The 16,770-nt window shown below is 36.5% G+C and overlaps 1 protein-coding gene across 8 annotated transcripts in view; it reads left to right on the forward strand.

The window, feature by feature from the left end:
• STXBP5L (syntaxin binding protein 5L) overlaps positions 1-16,770 on the forward strand; it is a 236,220-nt gene that overhangs the window by 164,120 nt on the left and 55,330 nt on the right. For 5 of the 8 annotated variants that reach the window (XM_084802614.1, XM_084802611.1, XM_084802609.1 and 2 more), the window contains exons 19-21: positions 3,400-3,551; positions 5,443-5,514; positions 15,635-15,700. In XM_084802614.1, the coding sequence (XP_084658740.1) occupies positions 3,400-3,551; positions 5,443-5,514; positions 15,635-15,700 (290 nt within the window). The remainder of the gene's footprint in view (positions 1-3,399; positions 3,552-5,442; positions 5,515-15,634; positions 15,701-16,770) is intronic. The other 3 variants (XM_084802608.1, XM_084802610.1, XM_084802613.1) reach the window with 1 other exon arrangement.

The following is a 16,770-nucleotide window of genomic DNA, read 5'->3' on the forward strand; positions in this document are numbered from 1 at the left end:
TACAAAGATAAAAATACCCATCCTCAAGCTCACAGTTGTGTCCTACTTAATCACATCTGCTACTGAAACTCTAACATTTGTCTTTTTATTCATTATACTTTTCAGCTCTAGAAGTTTTAATGACATTGTTTTTTCCTCGTTGCATCTGTTGAACTAACTAGGTCTTGTGCTTTCATAAGTTTCTGTAAAATTATTGTTTGGGGAAGTGGGGAGATGGCTCAGTTGACAAAGTGCGTACCATATGCACACAAGGGCCTGAGTTCTTTCCCTAGTACCCACATACCAGCTGAGTACAATGGCTCGTGCCTGGGGAGGTGGGGGCAGGAGAAACCCTGGGACTCGCTGGCTGGCAATTCTTGCTGAATCCATGTGCTCCGTATTCAGCGAGAGACTTTGTCTCAAAAAATTGTGATGGTGTCTAAGGACTGATAATTAAGTTTGACATTTAGCCACTACATGCATATGCATACAAATACCCTCCACACACTCATACACACACACAAACACAAACACAAACACATGCAACCGATCACTTGCCCAACTATCCATACAAAAATTAATAATAAAAATATAATTTTGGAGGTAACTTTCTCCAAAATTTCTCAGGTAACTTTATTCTTTGAAATAATTTGTTTACTTATTATTGTGTCAACTTCTTACTTTTTCATGTTTAATATCCTTGCACTGGTGTCTCAATTTAGAAAGCAAGTTTCTTCATCCACCCCTTTTTTTTTTAAAGATTTATTTATTGCATATGAGTGATTTATCTGCAGAAGAGGGCATCAGATCACACTATACATGGTTGTGAGCCACCACATCGTTGCTGGGAATTGAACTCAGGACCTGTGGAAGAGCAGGTCGCACTCTTAACCACTGAGCCATCTCTCCAGGCCCCATCCACCCTTTTTAAAGTAGATACAGTGAAGGAAAATTTTACCTGTGGGTGGTCCCAAAGGCACTGAGTAGGTAAGGTACAGAATCTCCTATCCAGGAATGTTGCAGTGACAGTTTCCATGTACCTCTGACTGACAAAGTCTACCTTAGTGAAGACTTCAGGAATCTTTGGCTGCCAAGTTTTCCAATATCTGCAATATCTGCATTATAAAGTGGATGTTTACCTTCATAACATTTGTGCCACTTTTCCACCAGTGTATCTTGCAGGCTGGTCACTGATTTAGGTCACAGGGTTTGTCATTGGATTGATGGTTACTTTTCTCCTCCGGTAGTTTGCAGAGAACCTTCTAGAACAATGAATAGTGGTCAGTAGGAGTGCAAGTTCTAACTTGTCTTCTCTGTGTTTGATGAGACAAGTAAGTGTTACCCTCATCAGTAGGGTCGTACCATCAGGTTGTGGAGAGGGACCAGCAGCCATGAAGTGTGGGTTACGGGCTCCTGTGGTGTTTGGGGTTCCATGAGGCCCTTGGCCACCCACTCAAAAGATGTAGCACATTCCTGGAACCAGAGGCTTCCCCTGGTGATGTAGGATATCAATTTGGGGCATTGTCTCTGTTGTTTTTCTATTATTTGGTGATTCTACTTAGATTCCTTTCTCGTATATATGTATGTGTGAATATATAATGTATGTATAAATATATACATACTGTATAGCCCGTCCTTGTAGGGATGGCCTTCAAATCCCTGATAGAGTTTCCATGTGCAGTTCCCTCTAATATTCCATCTGATGCTCTTGCTGTTTTTTGTGGCCTCGCTTCCTGATATTTGTCTCTTAAATTCAGTGAGATCACTGATCTTACTGAGTTTTTTGTTTGTTCGGTCTGGTTTTTTGCCTCAGGAAATGTTTGCTAAGCTAGAGCATTTATTGGGTTGTCATTCTTCTCACCTCTTCCTGCTGCCTAATGTGTACAAACTGTTGCTTAATATAATTAATCCAGTTCTCTGGTTGCTGAAGGTAGGTGAAGTCCAGTTTTCTTCACAGACTCTTTTTAACAACCACTTCCTGATTTCCCCGGTATGACAGTATAACTTAGAATCTCCTCATCTCCTAAATCTAACATAAAGATCATTATTTATCATTGTTATACATTCTATAGTTGCCTGCTTTTCTTCTGAGCATTGTAATGAAAACTTTATTATTGCTTATAATAGAAATAATTAGCTGTATTTCAATATCATAAAGCCTAAAGATTTTAATACATATACTATTACATTTGCTCATATGAAAATTAGTTATTCTTTTTTTTGTGGGAAACTTCAGAGCACCTTAAGAACAATTTTCTGATCTGATTCTTATGAAAAGCTCTTGAACAAAATTTATTAATTTTTCTTAAAGTTACACAACCTATTCTGAGTTTTATATCAGTACTTCTTCTGGATTTCAAGATCTGTCTCACTGGAATATATAGAACTTCGTTTGAACTGGGAAAGCATTTTGAGTAGATAAGTTTTGTTCTCTCTTATTTTATTCTTATATTTGTGGGAATAACAGCGTAGCAGAAGGGAAAGAGTCAGATGGAAACTACACATATAGTTTATAAACAAGATTCAACCTAAGTAATAAAATAATATGCAGCTTCTAAATAATATAGAAACCATAGTCACACATCCAGTTGAGGAAGCAAAAAATGACAGAACATAAATGTTGAGGTAGACAGCAGGTTGTAAATAGGCAGATATGGGAGTTAATACATAGTTAACGGTTCAGGTGACCAAAACGGCTGCCTGGGAAAGCTGCTTTAATTCATCAATTAATAAAAATAGTCAAAAATATTTGTCTTTTAATGCATAGGAGAATGTAAGAAACAAACATGAAGTGAATGATTTCTCATAAATTAAGCTGTATTTCTTTATATTTACTATAGTGTCTAACCATAGATATATGCCAAGCGTGGTGGTGCACGCCTTGTCTCCTGAGAGACAAAGTAGGAAGATTGTAGTTCAAGGAGGAGGACTGGACTACTTAGCAATTCCTGTTTTGTTTTGTTTTGTTTTTCTTTTAAAAAGGGGGGGGGAGGGCAGAGGAAAGAAGGATAGAACAAAAGGTTAAAAAGAAAAGAAGATGATTAATTTGAAACAAAACAATCACAATCATATCTGCAAAAGACAACTAACTGATTGTTTACCTAAGCATCTGTGTCTACTTAGTGTGCCCATATCTTGACCTATGCCCCCTTTGCATAAGACAAAGGATTTATATGCTGCTTCTGTGACACTGTAAGATAAATGTGTAATGAAGCATGATTGCAGGTCATCTCTATTTTTTCCAGCAATCAATCATAATTATATTCAACTCGACTTATCTATCCTCTGTACAGTGTGGCCTTGTTTCTTGACTTTAAAATACTAATCACTGTCTGATGTCCCCAGATTACTTTCCAGTAATCCTATGTTTAATTTAAAGATGAAGATAATCATGCTTATGATACATTCTTCTCTTCTCAGAGTTGCTTTTGGAAATTGCACTGGGTTGGTTGTGGTGGATTTCATACAGAAGACAGTACTTTTAAGTATGGGGACCATTGACCTCTATAGATCAAGTGACCTGTATCAGCGACAGCCCCGATCTCCTCGGAAAAATAAGCAGTTCATTGCAGGTAGGAAACAAACTAGATGGGTCCTGAACTTGATTTTTCACTTGTTTTCTTCCAGTTTGTCTCTCTTGTGTGATGCCATTCCAATGCATGGGAATACTGACTCAACGTATAAATAAATGAATTTAGAAGAAAAAGCAAAAATATATTTGAATAAATATGAATGGTTTAAAGTTTAATTTGCTGTTGAAGTTAGAAAGCATCTCAAATTTCTTAGGTTTGATTCCTAAAAAACAAACAAACAAAAACAAAACAACAATGACAACAACAAAACAAAAGTAAAACAGAAAATAAGAACCTATGGAAAGATGTTTAAAAAATTTTGGACTAAACAGATTAACTTCCCTCTAATATGGTTAGCCCCTTTGAAATACAGTGTAAGGTCATTAGTCACTTCTCAGTTTTTAATAACTATATTGTAGCCATCATCTTTTCTTTACTGATGATGACTAAACTGACTTATGTTTATAAATATATAAATACCATTCTCTGACATTTAAGTACTATGAAACATGGTACTTTTCTTTGCAGGACAAGCAAAATAATTTAACTGCAAGAGAAAAGAAATTTAAGGTTCAATTAGGATGTGGTGCCAAACTTTGACAGTCTAAATTATCTAAAATCTTAATGAAATTTCAGTATATATTCAAAAAGGTGGGCTTAACACCCATATATTTTATATTTTTATTTTCTCCTGGAATGCACTAGTTGGTTAAAATTGGCTTAAAAGTTTGCTCCTATAGAGTTATGCATTTAGATAAGGATTTTATATTTCCTTTTTTTTTTCTTTTTTCTTTTTTTACAAATAGTTAACTATTGAGCTCTTTACTAAAGATAGTCATAAAAACATTACTTTATAGTATATGATAGTTGTTATTTTCCAGATAGCAGATAGGTCCATTTTAACATTAAATGAATTTCCTCTTTTGGACAACTGGTATTAAATTGACATTCTCCTTTCTTAACTCTTCTCTCGTAAACTTTACTGCTTGCTCACTTAGAGCCTTTGCAGAGGCATGGCATTTGTCCTTCGGAATTTGCCTGGTTTTTGTTGGGGATTTCAGCTTTCGGTACTGCCTTGGTATCCTGGGAATATTAGCTCTGTGGGCTCTGCATCTGTCAGCTACTAGCTTCTGAAAGGAAATCAGAGCAAGAACAATTCCTTCATGTTTGGGAAAGAGGTGATTGAATTTGAAAGTGCAGAATGTCTAAGGTTGGGAAGATGTCAGAGGCGGGTGGTGAGGTGCTGCTACAGGCTGAGAGTACCGATGGGTCAGAAACGCTGTGGACTCCTCCGGCATCTCAGTTATGTCTGATATCCACTCAGGGGCAGAAGAGTGAATATTTTGACTAGGAGAACTTCTGTAATGCAAACTCATTATTAGGTTTCCACAATAGTGGTTGCAGATTAGAATTTTGCTATAGGGAAAAACTGATGAAGTTGTAAACTCAGTCACTTTTATTCTATAAGGGACTCACTCAGTATATACTTTATACTATAAAATAAATTAAAAACAAAAGTATCCAAGCTGTCTTTTTAATTGCTCAGAGATTAAATATAATAATGTTAATGTTAATAAAGTAATTTTTATGTAGTATTACACACCAAGTAATTCCCCAGTGGCAGAAATATGTATGGAAAAAAAATGCCATCAATTTTATAAGATAATTTGACCAAATAAAATGGCTACAACATTCTCATCACTCATCTATCACTTTTCTAATTGATTTATTTTTAAGATATCTCCTCTCTAATTTGATTACCTAATCTTGCTACAATTTCTTCACCTTGGCTGTTCTAGATTCTGGTATGATATCACTTCCTTTCACTTTAGACTATTTTCTCTCTTTCCTCTGCCTGCTGCTGCTGCTGCTGCTCTGGCATGTTCCAAAGACAACTTTTGCATGCGTGGGCTGTCTAACTTTTATCCTGATTTAACGAAACGGATCCGTACTTCCTATCAGAGTAAGTTCTATAAAGGTTAGGCGAATAGCTTTTTTTAAAGTCATAATTCTTAAGTTAAATCCATTCATGAGTGCTTAGTAATGTGTTTTTCATAAAACACATTCCACATGCATGTAATTTTTTATTTTGTTATGGAAATGCAAATGCATTCTGATGTTTTCAGTATTTCGTTTTTAAATTTTCATAATTTTGATTTAACTATTCTAAATCATTGTTGTCATATACCCAGTCCCTCAACCCACGTTTCATTCTTCATTTCAAACCATGTCCTATTGCTCCAGTGGTCACTATGTTTCCTCTTTAAGAAGGAAGAGCTGTGGTGTCCTTAGAAATATTGAACCTGACACACTGTGTCAGTAAGAATTCAATACTTTCTTATTTTGTCCATGTTGTGCCATTGAACATTTTGCTACCTTATTCTAACTACTGTAACAATATTCTTTTATAGTTCCTGGAGATAACTAAGTATTCCTAACTTGTGATGCCTTTTATTAAAACGGGATACCTCAAAGCACATTTCAATGGTGATCTTAGTTACGGAACTCTGAGACATAGAGAAAGGAAAGTCTTAACGAAAAGGTGAAAAAAAAATTTACTTTTTCTATGGTAGCAAATGAAGATGTGAAGATGGGTAAAAGAAGTAATTCAAGCATTGGTGCAGAAAGTGTGTTGGTGTGTCACTAGAGATATAACAAAACTAAGGGAATTATGGGTAAATAGTGAAAATAGTTATAGACATGAAATAATATTTATATTATGCTTATATGCTTTGTGAAAATCAGGTTGCTTGCCAAAATATATAATGTGGCACTATAGTTATATAAAAATACCCACGGGGGGGGGATGATATTCTTGTCACCTGTACTTCCTCAGACATCCTCTTACTAACTGAGTCATACCCCATTATAAACCATAAACCTTTACAAGTTTAATGCTCCTGGCAGGAAGCTGGCTCCTGGGAAGCCCTTACAATTGTTCTGGAGTACCCAGTGTGACTTGTTTTTGCTTATGCTCTCTACCTTTCTGTTCCACAAGTCACCGCTTTGGGGATACTGCCCACTGGCCCAACTCAGGTGACCTGCATCAACTGTGACATCTGTCTTTGCTTCTGCTACTCATAAGGCATTTCTCGACATTTTGAAATTCTGTGAAATTCAATTTCCATCATGAAGTTTTACTGGAACATGGCTATGCTCTTTTGTGCATATGTTTTCAGTGGCCGATTTCACATTTCAGTGGCAGGGTTGATTACCAAAAACCATACGGCCCCCAAAGCTGTCTCTCTGTGTATATATTTTAAGCTTTACTGATCCCTACTCTATACCATTTTTATACACCCGTCCTGTACAGCCACATAAAGTGTTTGCAACTTCCTTGCCAGAGTTTCCAGTGCATCTGAATACCATAACAACCTACCAGAATATTCTAGAAGGTGACACTCATGTTGTACCAGTTCCTCATTGTTTTACTTCCTGATATTTTCTATAATCAATGTGTGATGCTCTTATGATAAGCAAGGTGTGCAGAACAAGTGCTAGCTCTGAGCTTGTCAGAGTTCCACAATCCCAACCATAGAGAAAGTCTTGGAAAGTTGCTCCATGATATTAATAATGTCTTACTTTTAAGGATTTCATTCAGAGTCACCTGCTACATAAGTTCATGCTACTTTTCTGTAAAAATATGCTTATCCCAACCATATGTCCCTGTGCTTGTGATCACCTCGTGCCTCCTCCCTTTAAATGCCCTGCTCGGGGTTAGTTTTCTATAATTAAACACTTTGAACTACTATCTACGCCCTCTTGCACTGATTCCTTTAATTAAGTGCTTATGGCATACAGGGCTACACAAATACATCTGTGTGAGTTCAGTTCATTTATACGGCTGCGCATTTTATATTGTCGCCTACGTGGCAAGAAATGTAATGTGAAAAAATGACATTCTTTATCTCCTCTACATCCAGCACAAGTGCTGACTGAGCAAATAAATGATGCCGGAGTGAGACTGGGCGTGGCAGCCCAATGTGGTACCACCACAAACAGTAGGAACAACTCATATGGGACAAACAAGAGAACCAACACTTGTCAGTACTGGATTGACTAGAATTTTACAACAATTATTACATTTTTTTCCTAACCTGGGGGCCTACATAAACAAAATAGAAGTAAAATTGGATTCTTATAGCATGGGACTTAAGTAGGAATTCTGTGTTTCTACCAGTGGTCTCTGCAGTGGCTGGTGTAGCCCTGAAATTCAAAATTGATGTCTTAAAGTCTTCTCTTGATAACCAAAATTGTGGGTTATGAAGGAGTTGATTCTTTAGTGATATTATCTTTAAATAATATATTTTAAAATATATTAAATTCATATGATACAATATATTTTTTGAATTTTATAAAACTTTGGGCTGAAGGTTTAGCTAATATAATCTGATTGTATTTTTATAGTCTTATATTACTATAGTAGAGATAATACAACTTTTATATGAAGTACTTCCTAAACTTTAGAAATGGATGTCTGAGCTGTCTCTCTCTGGGACGAGAGTGCCCGTTTCCATGGAGTGATCATCCCAGTCTGATTGTACTAGTAAATTTGCTTATTATTAGAAGGAAATGTGGAGTAGTTAATTTATTCTTCTGTGGGTGAGAAAATTGACATTGAAAGAGATGAAATTTGTTTCTTACAATCCTAAGGGAAACTCAGACAATCTCACATCTACGTGGCAGTGAGACTCATGTGCTTCCCACTGTGTTATCCCACGCCTCTATGCGCCTCTGAAAGTATTGATCACATAGGGAGCCTAATTCATCATTCTGTAATCAAAAGCTGCTCTCTTTCCCCCATATTGCCCATTATCAATAAAATTACATATTCAAAACTGAAATAAATTGAATTTGTTTTTCACATCTTTGAAGTGAAAAACTAGGTAAAGTACTCCATAAATGTCTCTTATATTTAAAAAAAAAGCTTCTATTTTTATTCTGTCACATCAATTTTGCTCTTGAAATAATGCCGCATTCATATTTGAATCTTGTATTCTTAATTTTGATGAAATAACTAATTTCTTGGTCTATTTTTATGATTAGCTTGTCATTTGTTTAGGATCCAAGAAACTGTCTTTAATAAGCCTTTAAATTTATGCCTCCAAATCTCTTGTAAAATAAAATAATAAAATTCTATAACTGAATGAAAATCCCTATATTTAATAAATTATTGTTTGTGGAATCAGTGAAATGCATTGGAAAGACCAGTAGACATATGTTCAAATTTAGATCAAGTTCTGCTTTTTCAACTTACTAACTTGTTACTGTAATCTTAACGAAGATAGGTAAATAATCGAGATTTCTTCTCATATGTAAAATAGCACAAAAATCATTATATCTACCTCCCCTAAAGAGTTGAAAACTCTTCTGAGTTGATATTTGAAACAGAAATTCAATAACTGTTAGATATTTTATTATTAATGTGTGATGTAACCAAACAGCAGATGGTTAAGTAACTGTCAGGATCATGATCATTGTATGGAAGCCAATGTGGGTTAAAACTCCACCTGCTGTGTCAGTGCCTAGTGTTCTGTTTATGAGTATGCCAGAAATATTGCCAGTTAAAAACCAACTGTAGGGGCTGGAGAGATGGCTCAGAGGTTAAGAGCACTGGCTGTTCTTCCAGAGGTCCTGAGTTCAATTCCCAGGGACTGTACGGCGGCTCACAAGCATCTATAGTGAGATCTGGTGCCCCCTTCTGGTGGGCAGGCGTACATGTAGTAGGAGTACTGTACACATAGTAAATAAATAAAAAGTTAAAAGCCTGTCAGCCATGTAAGTCAAAGGAAGTTTGAAGATACATTTAAAGTAAAGTATAGTTGGAAACATTTGCTTGTGCATCAACATGTAATTGTACAACAGGGACCCTTGAAGATCCAGATTTTCCAATGTTCACTGAGATTTTCAGCTTAAGGAATGGAAGGATGTCATCAAAAGACAAGTAAGAAAATGAGATAAGAGGCTAATTGAGAGGGAAAGTGTAAGACAACCAGCAAGGGAGGGCAAAAATATCTAAAAATAAAGTCCAGAATAAAAGGAAATGAAAGGAAAACAGAAGAAAAGAAAGAATATCTCAGACAAAAGGAAAATAACAGCATAAATTGTGATAAAGAAAAATATCCACTTGTTCAATTTTTAGTTTTTAAAAACAATTCTAATATACATTTATATTATTACACATATATAAAATAAAGTATATATAATAATAAGAACCACAAAACAATCAGGAATTATATTAATGTTACATTCATAATGCTTTGGCTATTTTTAACAGCTACTGTGTTGAACGACTTTCTTGGGCATTGGGTATACCATGGGCAAAGAAATAACCCTGGCCTTTTACTTGCAGTTACTATTAACAATATACAGGTATTTAAATGCATAGATTGAATCTTACAATGGAAAAGAACAATGCTGTGGGAGAGAAGATGATCCGAGAAAAGCCTGTTCACGAGAGAAGAGATAAGCGGAGCATCGCGAGATAACGAGGAAGCAGTCAGAGCTCGCGGTTCCCGGTCCCAAACAAGCCAGAGTCCGAGCACTGGGTTGGATTTCCTGCCAGAAATAATCAAAGCCAATTTTTTAAAATGACAAAACAAGGAAACAATGTTTTCTTATTAAACTATAGGACATCTTAAAGCGATGTTTAAAAGTTATCTCAGACAGATGGCAATAGAACATGTGAACCCAAAAAAGCCTTCCACGTACTGAGAGTTTCTAGACTATAGCAAAAGGAAGGGAGGCCCAGGTAGAAAGCAAATAGCTCCTTCAGCTAAGCAGACGAGGAACTAAAGAACCAGGCCTAAAGCACACTGCTCTCAAAGCATTTGGCTTTAAAGGGTTAAATAAATGGGTCAGCACTGGGTTAGATAAGCTATTAAAAGGAATTCTTCATTCATGTTTTAAATAAAATACCGGGTCATAAAGTTATGTAAATAGGAAATAATCTATTTAGAAAGAGATTTGTAATAAGGGAGAAAGAGAATAAAAAGAAACAATTTTTAAAAAAGATTTGTTTATTCATTGTGTATACAGTGCTCTGCTTGCATATACACCTGCAGGCCAGAAGAGGGCACCAGATCTCATTATAGATGGTTGTGAGCCACCATGTGGTTGCTGGGAATTGAACTCAGGACCTCTGGAAGAGCAGACAGCGCTCTTAACCTCTGAGCCATCTCTCAGGCCAGGAACGAAATTCTTAAGGTGAGGAGATGGGAAATCAGTCAGCACATATGACAGGATTGACATTTAGGTGCCACATAAAGACTATGTGACAGCATTGTAATGACTTCTCAAATGTCACTGAAATGAAACAAATATAAAATCAATATAAAATATGAATATGAAACTTACTGTTATATCAAAATAATCATAAAAGAATGAAAGTAAATCGAACCTATGATATAACTATATCTCCTTGGTTTGTTTCTTGTTTTTCCAAGGGAGCAAAACACTATAGTCTCATAGTCAGGAAAAAAAAAATGTGTATTTCAAAATAATTTTTGTTTTTAGTACTTGCATTAAGTAATAATAACTAAGATCTTCAATATGAGTTTGGGATACACTGTAACTTTACACATGAAAATAGTTCTACTGGAAAAAAAAAGAAAATAGTTCAAGGAGGTAGGTGAAGGAGCCAGACGAACAACAGACTCAGTAAGCGGTACAGAAATAGGTGAGTGAAGCTTAGTTCTACGAGTGTGCTGCTGCTTATGCACACCCATGGATGTGCAGGTGCACACTCATGGGTGCACACGAATGCATCCTTTGCCTGTGCATACTTGAGGAAGCCAGTGGTTAAGCTCAAGGGCCATTCTCTAGGGTGGTCCACCTTGTCTTTTGAGGCAGCCAGGGCCTCCGGCGGGGGGACTACAATTATGTGCCATCACACTTAGATTTTCTCCATTGGTTCTGCAGATCACACTAGGGCCCTCATGTTTATGAGACCAGCACTTTGCAGAATAATCTGTCTTCCAGCTTTGAAGCTAAGTTTTTTTTTTCACTTTCAGTTTTTTATTTTAATTTTTAAGGAAATGATCTAACATATGCTTCATACTTGTTGCCTATTAATTATATTGTAATTACTTATTTCTCTTGTCTCCTAATAGCTATATAGCCTGGGAACTTTATGTAATAGCCACTGCCCCCTTTTTATCAGTATAATAAGAGTAACAATATAATTTCTCTCATGGTATTGTTAGATATAAAAGAAGTAACTTACATAAATTACCTAGAAGTTTATTAGGTACAAAATGTACTTGTAAAGAAAAAAATATCTGGTCATTAGGCATTCATAATTTTGATTATTCAGTCAGCCAAAGTTTTCCAAGTCTTTTTTTTAAAAAGATTTATTTATTTATTTTGAGTGCTTTATCTGCATATACACCTGCAGGCCAGAAGAAAGCATCATATCACATTATAGATGGTTGTGAGCCACCATGTGGTTTCTGGGAATTGAACTCAGGACCTCTGGAAGAGCAGCCAATGCTCTTAACTACTCAGCTATCTCTCCAGCCCAGTTTTCCAAGTCTTTATAAAATCTGCAGAAGTTTTTCCAGATACACACATTAGTCATTAATCATTTTAAATCTTTTTTTTTCTGTCTGATATTTATCTGTTGTTCCAAATTACTCTTCTTGATATTTCTACTTCAAATAGCCTTTTGGTTTTTTATAACTTCTTATTTATAATTGGATGTCATACAACAAAGCCTGCTTAAGTGAATAAAAATTCAAGAACTATCTAAGATAATGCCATAGTGTTTCTGTAAATTAATGCTCCTTGCTTATTTAGTTATAAACTTCCCTGTATTCACTGTTTATCTCTGGGGCAAAAAAATGTGCTTAAGATTATTTAAGTTAATTAATGTTTACTTTCATATTAGTAGTAACATATCAGTAAATATTTTAACAATACAATGACTGAAAATAGAAATTAGAAGGTTGAATAGTCGTATTAAGTTACAAAAAAGTCTTGAATTTTTGTAATGAAATCTGAAATAGACCAGACAACATGCCTTGAAGCTTATGCACAAAACTGGAGGCAGAGGCAGGTAGATCGCTGTGAGTTCAAGGCCAGCCTGGTCTACAAAGTGAGTTCAGGATAGTCAAAGCTACACAGAGAAACCCTGTCTCAAAAAAAAAAAAAAAAGAAAGAAAGAAAGAAAAAAAAAAGAAAATAAGATGAAGCAGAAAACTTCCTGTTTGAGTGTTTACCCTTATTGTGTTACAGTGTCAATTGTATATTATCATATTGTAAAAGTGTTCAGACAAGGAGAAAGAGCCCATATAGCCTGGATAGTTTAAAGGCTGTCCCACCCAGGTTTGTGTAAGTACATGTGATGTGTGTGTGTGTGGGTACAATAACAGGATCATCTGGTGATATGTTTCTCAGAACATACTCTGTAAGTTATAAATGACTGTAATTATAGATCGGTTTCTATTTAAGCTCTATAGTTGATTTACTCCTGTGATCTTATCTATTCAAAAACAGGGTGCACTCAGCTCTTTGAACTTACAGTATCTCATCTATAAACACAGGGATTAAGCCGTATTTTCATAGTATGACATTATATGTTCAGCTTGCAAGTTTTATGAGGATTGATTTTTCTGTCCCTATATTAGTTTCTTTTCTGCTGCTGTGCTATAAAAACTCAAGTCTCTTCTCCAGGGACATAAATTTCAACCTTAAAATTCTGTCCCTGGCCCCCATATGCTCATGGCCACCCCATGATGCAGATGCATTTAGCACAACTTGAAATCCACCCCCCCCCCCGTAGTCTTTAACAGTCGTTCCAGTGTCTAAAGGTTCAAAGTCTCTTTTGAGACACACACACACACACACACACACACACACACACACACACACACTCATCCTTCCAATACAACAGTGGCACAGAGTATGCATCCTCACTCCAAAGTGGAGGAATGAGAGCATAGGGAGGACAGAAGGGACCAAAGTAAGACCGAAACCCAACAAGTAAAACCCAAAGTCCTGCCACGCCACGCCCGGTGTGTAGAGCTTCAGTTTCAGAGGGCTTAAGAGGCTCCACCCCTCCGTGTGTGCTTCCTACAGTAGACATCTCTCTCCATGGAGTTCAGCATTGCTTGTATGCAACCCTCCTCAACAGGTGTCCCTCGGCTCTGGCACAGCCAACATCTTTATGTCTCCATCACAACTTAAGGCGTCATCTTCACAGCTTCATACAGTGGCCCCCAAAGGCCTTCCTGTAGGTATTCCATCCCTACTACACACTGCCTGACAGAAACCATGGGAAGATGAATCCATGATTTCTTCAGTCTCACGTCTTTCACGATGTCGGAACCAGCACCACGTGGATAGCAGTGCCAAGTTCTAACTCCAGCTGCAGTAGAGTAGGACCCCCTTGGAACACAGTGCAGTAGCTTCCATATGCCAACGCTGGAAAAAATAAAACAACAAACCTCTGGGTATTGCCTTCCAGGAGGCTTTAGTGGATGAATACCTTTCGTGTTGTTCCAGGACAGAGCAGCTGGCTTTTCTTTAATGGCACTGTTCTCTTTAACAGTCACAGCCTTGTGCCTCCAGCACGTTCCTTAGCTATAATCTTTAACTCCGTCTCCTCACTGCAGGTTTTTTGTCTTTCTGCTCCATTTGTCACTCCTTCTCATTGTAGAGATGTGAAAGTGTAATCAATAACAAGTTACGCAAACTGATTGTTATAGTGTCTTAAATTTTTCTCTACCAAAAAAAGAGTCTACTACTTTTTAATGCAGCCTCCCAGACATAGGCAGAATGTACCCATGTTCTCCGACATAAAAAAATCACATAAATGGCCCTATGGCCCTATGCCCCCATTTCTTGATGGAGTCTTGTGTCTCATGAGCTGGGCCTCCGTTGTTTGTGTTTCTCTGAACACTCCTATCTTCCAAGCATCTACTAGGACAGCCCTTCAGACTCTACTTGTGGCATTCAGCTCCTTTTCCAGCTCCAAAGTTCCAAAAAACGGCCCCATTCCTCCCACAAAACAAAGGCCTAAATGGCCCAAGACCAGGTTTCCCATAGCAATTGGCTCCGCCTGTTGGTACTAATTTCTGTTCGGTTGCTATGATACCTTGACAAAAGCAACTTGAGAGTAGGAGGAGGCGCATTGCTGTAGAAGGGCTGCGCCCCATCATGTCAGGGCAAGGTACCAGAAGCTTGAGGCTCTGTAGAGTGAGAGAAGCGAGAAAGCAAGACAGAGGACAGGCTATGGAATCGCAAAGCCCTCCCCCAGTGGCACACTTCCTGTAGCGAGGCTCCACCCCCTACAGGTTTTGTATCCTTCCCCAACAGTGCCTCCAGTTGGGACTAAAATTCAAACATGCGAGCCTATGAGGAACATTTTACATGCAAACCACAGTCACGTGTCTGGCATGTGGTAGATAAACAGCATAAAGAAAAAGGTGATAGGAACAAAAACAATTTTCATCATTCACAATGACTCACAAATATTTCTGGGTACGGAGATAGAGATGAGTAGAAACAATAGTTGTGAACAAATGAAAAGGTGCTTGAGGCTATATCCGTCAAGAATATAGGAAACTATGACAAAGGGTATTTATGAATGTTACAGGAATGCAGAGTTGCAGATTGTGAGATCCACAAAATGTGTATTATTCTGTCGTGCTTTATCCTTGTATTTGTCCAGGAAGTGATAAAATGGAAAGTAAGACATACTAGAAACAAGAGCTTGATACAGTGTTTGCTGTAACCTGGGGCCATTGAAAGAGTCACTCATATATAAAAATACTAAAAGCAATTATAAAAAATTTAAACCTGTAGTGTCTCTTAAAAGATCTTCTTAAATCAATAAGCTCCTGGAGTAGAAGAGTGTATTAATGTCTTTTTAAAGCACTTTCTGTTTCCTATTATTCTTGGTACATTTGCTATAAGGGCTTTGGCCACTTACTAAAGTATGGTTTCTTGGTCCTTTATTAAAAGCTTGAAGCAATTACAAAATAAGAATTACCTATGAAGCGTCAGCAAAACTTATCTCTCTTCTCTCTTTTCTCCTCCCTCCCCCTCTCTCCCTGCCCCTCCCCACCTTGTTATATTTTCAGGCTTAACTGAACTGAATGATAGTCCAGTTCCCCTGGAACTTGAGCGCTGCAAGTCTCCCACTTCAGGTAAACATAGTGGTATTTTTTCAAACTTGTCGTAATTTACTGAAGTAAGCTATTTATTTACTTTCACAATTCATTTAAAACTAGTACTTAATTCAGTTTCTGAAATTTAATGAGTAGCTTTGTTTCTAAAATAAATACAAATGAATGTCTTTTAAAATATTCTTGGTTCAAATAAAAAAAAAAAAACTTTTTTTTTTCAAGACAAGGTTTCTCTGTGTCTCTAGCCCTGGCTGTCCTGGACTCGCTTTGTAAACCAGAGTGGCCTCGAACTCACAGAGATCCACCTGCTTCTGCCTCCGTGATGGCCGGGATTATAGGCGTGTGTCACCATACTTGGCTTTAAATATATCTTAAAGATCATTTTTCAGATATAGAAAAGTAGCTAAAAAGTGTCAAATAAAAATGGATAATAGATACAAAATTGGTCATCTATTGGTATAGCTCAATTTGTGAGGAATATAAACTTGAAGTGCAAAAAAATATATGCTTTGTACCTGGGCCACTATTTATTGATGTTTAGTTATTGACAAATTAAAATGAAATCTAATATGGTATGAAATAAAACATCTTCAAGATAAAGTGTGAGCCTCCTAAATGTACTTTAAAAATACAAAGAAAGAGATTCCTAGAGATAAGTCTTTAAGGTATAGAAATAAATTAATATCTTGGCAGAGTTGCATTCGGAACAGTTGCCTATTTTTTTTAAAATGATCAGATTATATGTCTCAATGTTGGAAAATTATTTTTAAAGTATCTAATTATTCTAAGTTTTCTATGAGTTTATAACAATGTATAAATTTTAGCGCGTACTTATTATATGTATCTTTGATAGTGGATAGATACATTCCTATCAAATTTCACAAGAAGTGATTGAGGTGTAGCTAAGTGGTAGACGGTTTGCCTCGCATATACAAGGCCCTGGATTTGCATGCCAACAATGTAAAACACAAAAACTTTTTCCTCAGAATAGCAAAACATATTACTTTTTATTTGTATTATTTTTATTGAAAATTTACGTGGTATTGTTAAATTTTAATGATGCTTTTAAAGTATGCATCTGTGTTTTAGAA

Source organism: Acomys minous (assembly GCF_964271855.1).
Source record: "Acomys minous genome assembly, chromosome: 11".
Classification (NCBI taxonomy): domain Eukaryota; kingdom Metazoa; phylum Chordata; class Mammalia; order Rodentia; family Muridae; genus Acomys; species Acomys minous.